This window comes from Triticum urartu, chromosome 7A (genome assembly GCF_056163025.1).
Source record: "Triticum urartu cultivar PI428250 chromosome 7A, HENAU_Tu73, whole genome shotgun sequence".
Lineage (NCBI taxonomy): Eukaryota > Viridiplantae > Streptophyta > Magnoliopsida > Poales > Poaceae > Triticum > Triticum urartu.
This window is the reverse complement of record NC_141879.1, coordinates 557,891,012-557,893,325: the sequence shown is the minus strand read 5'-3', so window position 1 is coordinate 557,893,325 and position 2,314 is coordinate 557,891,012. Positions and strand designations below refer to the sequence as shown.

Genomic DNA, 2,314 nt, shown 5'->3' with positions numbered 1-2,314 from the left:
CACAACTTCACTACATCTTCGTATTAAAGTTAGTACAAAGTTAAGACACTTATATGAGGATGAAGCGAGTGCTATAGAATATTTACACCCGTTGTAACGCACGGACAAAGATCTAGTACTTCCTTCGTCCCACAATATAAGAGTGTTTTTTACACTACACTACTTCCTAAACAAGATAAAAGCACGGACACGTTGTGGTGTACTGTGCGCTTTGATGCGCTGTAGCGGAAACCTGGGCCCGGGCCATTCGAGGTGTTGTAGGCGAGAATCCGTGTTGTTTCCTCACCCAAGAATTACCCATGGTTCTTGTATAGATATAGTCCAGTTGCTTATAGATTTTTTTCTTCTTCAGGAAACTAGGCCAAAGGCCGAATTGCAAGACATCATTCTTGCGACATTACCCAAAGGAAGAAGGTTCAGATATAGTCCAGTTCCTTATAGAATTTACCCTTGGCTCCAAAGCTCCCATGTCACATCGGATTAATTCCTAGTTGTTCTCACGTGCTTTTGTCCTACATATGGTCCAGTTGTAGTATGTTCGATTCGTTGGTTTTACAATTTTATACAGAATAGTGATGGTCCGATGGATGCGTCCAAATTTACTAGGAAAGCATCTGCAAAACCCCCACCACAGCATCCTCTAACATTGTTGTCCTCGTCCTCGGGCTCAACGAACGGCATCCAAACATTGTATTATCCCCAACACCCCGCCAACGAAGCTTTTTGAATATATATAACACCGACCACTTGTTCTTGCCGATCACACACATTATTGTCCCTTCTTCCCGGGTGCGTTTGCATCGGCCGATCTATCGATCATGGAGGTGGAGAACCGGTACGTCGCCGTCAGGCACCACGTCGAGGGCTCCCCGTCGGTGGACGACTTCGAGGTGAAGGCGGAGACGGTGCGGTGGACGCCCGAGTCCGGCGAGGTCCTGGTCCGGAACATGTACGTCTCCATCGACCCCTACCAGCTCAACCGCATGAAGCGCCAGAGCGCTTCCCACCACTCCGTCGACGTCATCGTGCCCGGCGAGGTAATTTAGTCAGCGATCGGTCCACCACCGACCAGCGGCAAGCCGGCCATGATCTCTTTCTTGCTCACGTTTTCCTTTTCCTCCGGTTGTCAATGCGTGTAGAGGATCGCGTCGTACGGAGTCGGCGAGGTGGTGGCGTCGGCGTGCGAGGAGTACAAGGAAGGCGACGTGGTCGCCGGCATGCTCGCCTGGGAGGAGCACAGCGTGTTCCGGCCGGAAACCAGCATGCTCATGTCCAAGGTCGACGCCTCCTCCGGCTTCCCCCTGTCCTACCAGCTGGGCGCGCTGGGGACGAGCGGCATGACGGCGTACGGCGGGTTCTACGAGGTGTGCAAGCCGAAGGTGGGCGAAACGGTGTTCGTGTCGGCGGCGTCGGGCTCCGTCGGCAGCCTGGTCGGCCAGTTCGCCAAGCTCGCCGGCTGCCGCGTCGTCGGCTGCGCCGGCACGCAGGCCAAGGTGGACCTGCTCAAGGACAAACTGGGCTTCGACGACGCCTTCAACTACAGGGAGGAGCCGGACCTGAAGGCGGCGCTCAAGCGGCACTTCCCCGACGGCATCGACATCTACTTCGAGAACGTCGGCGGCGAGATGCTGGAGGCGGCTCTGGCCAACATGAACACCTACGGCCGGGTGGCCGTCTGCGGCGTCATCGCCGAGTACACCGACCCCGGGCGGCGCGCCGTGCCGGACCTGCTGGAGGTGATCTACAAGCGCATCACCCTCCGGGGCTTCTTCGCCTGGGACTTCATCACCAAGTTCCACGAGTTCACCGCCATCATCGGCGGCTGGATCGAGGAGGGCAAGGTCCATGTCATCGAGGACGTCTCCGACGGGCTGGAGAGCGTCCCGTCGGCCTTCGTCGCGCTCTACCGCGGCCAGAATGTCGGCAAGAAGCTCGTCAAGCTGGCATAGGGTGAATCATGTCACTTCCAGAGATTCACTCCAGGCTGTACTCTGGACCCTAGGGAGTGAAATACTGAAATGCAGGCTGTTTCGTTGAGCTGAATGGATGTATTCATAAAAGACATGACCCCTGCTTGAAATTTGAAATTTGATTACAGTTTAACTTTTTTTAAGTTCTGTGCATCAAACCACCAAAATGAGTATCAGCAAATCTAATCTAGCAGCGCCCTTGTTTTGTAACACTAGTCAGGTCTGTTTTTTTTTTTGAAAAGACCATCATGGCTAGCTTTATTAAACTCAAAAATAATTACATCGTTCATTAATTGGCTAACTAAGAACTTAGAAGGTTCATTAGTCCAACTGTCCTGAACTTT

The 2,314-nt window shown here is 53.2% G+C and overlaps 1 protein-coding gene across 1 annotated transcript; it reads left to right on the top strand.

Annotated features, from left to right (window-relative positions):
• Positions 1-742: 742 nt before the first annotated feature.
• Positions 743-2,112, top strand: LOC125520818 (NADP-dependent alkenal double bond reductase P2-like). Its single transcript, XM_048685847.2, has 2 exons — positions 743-1,037; positions 1,140-2,112. Exons 1-2 carry the CDS (start codon positions 819-821, stop codon positions 1,947-1,949), a joined length of 1,029 nt encoding a protein of 342 aa, XP_048541804.1. The 5' UTR covers positions 743-818; the 3' UTR covers positions 1,950-2,112.
• Positions 2,113-2,314: the final 202 nt, after the last annotated feature.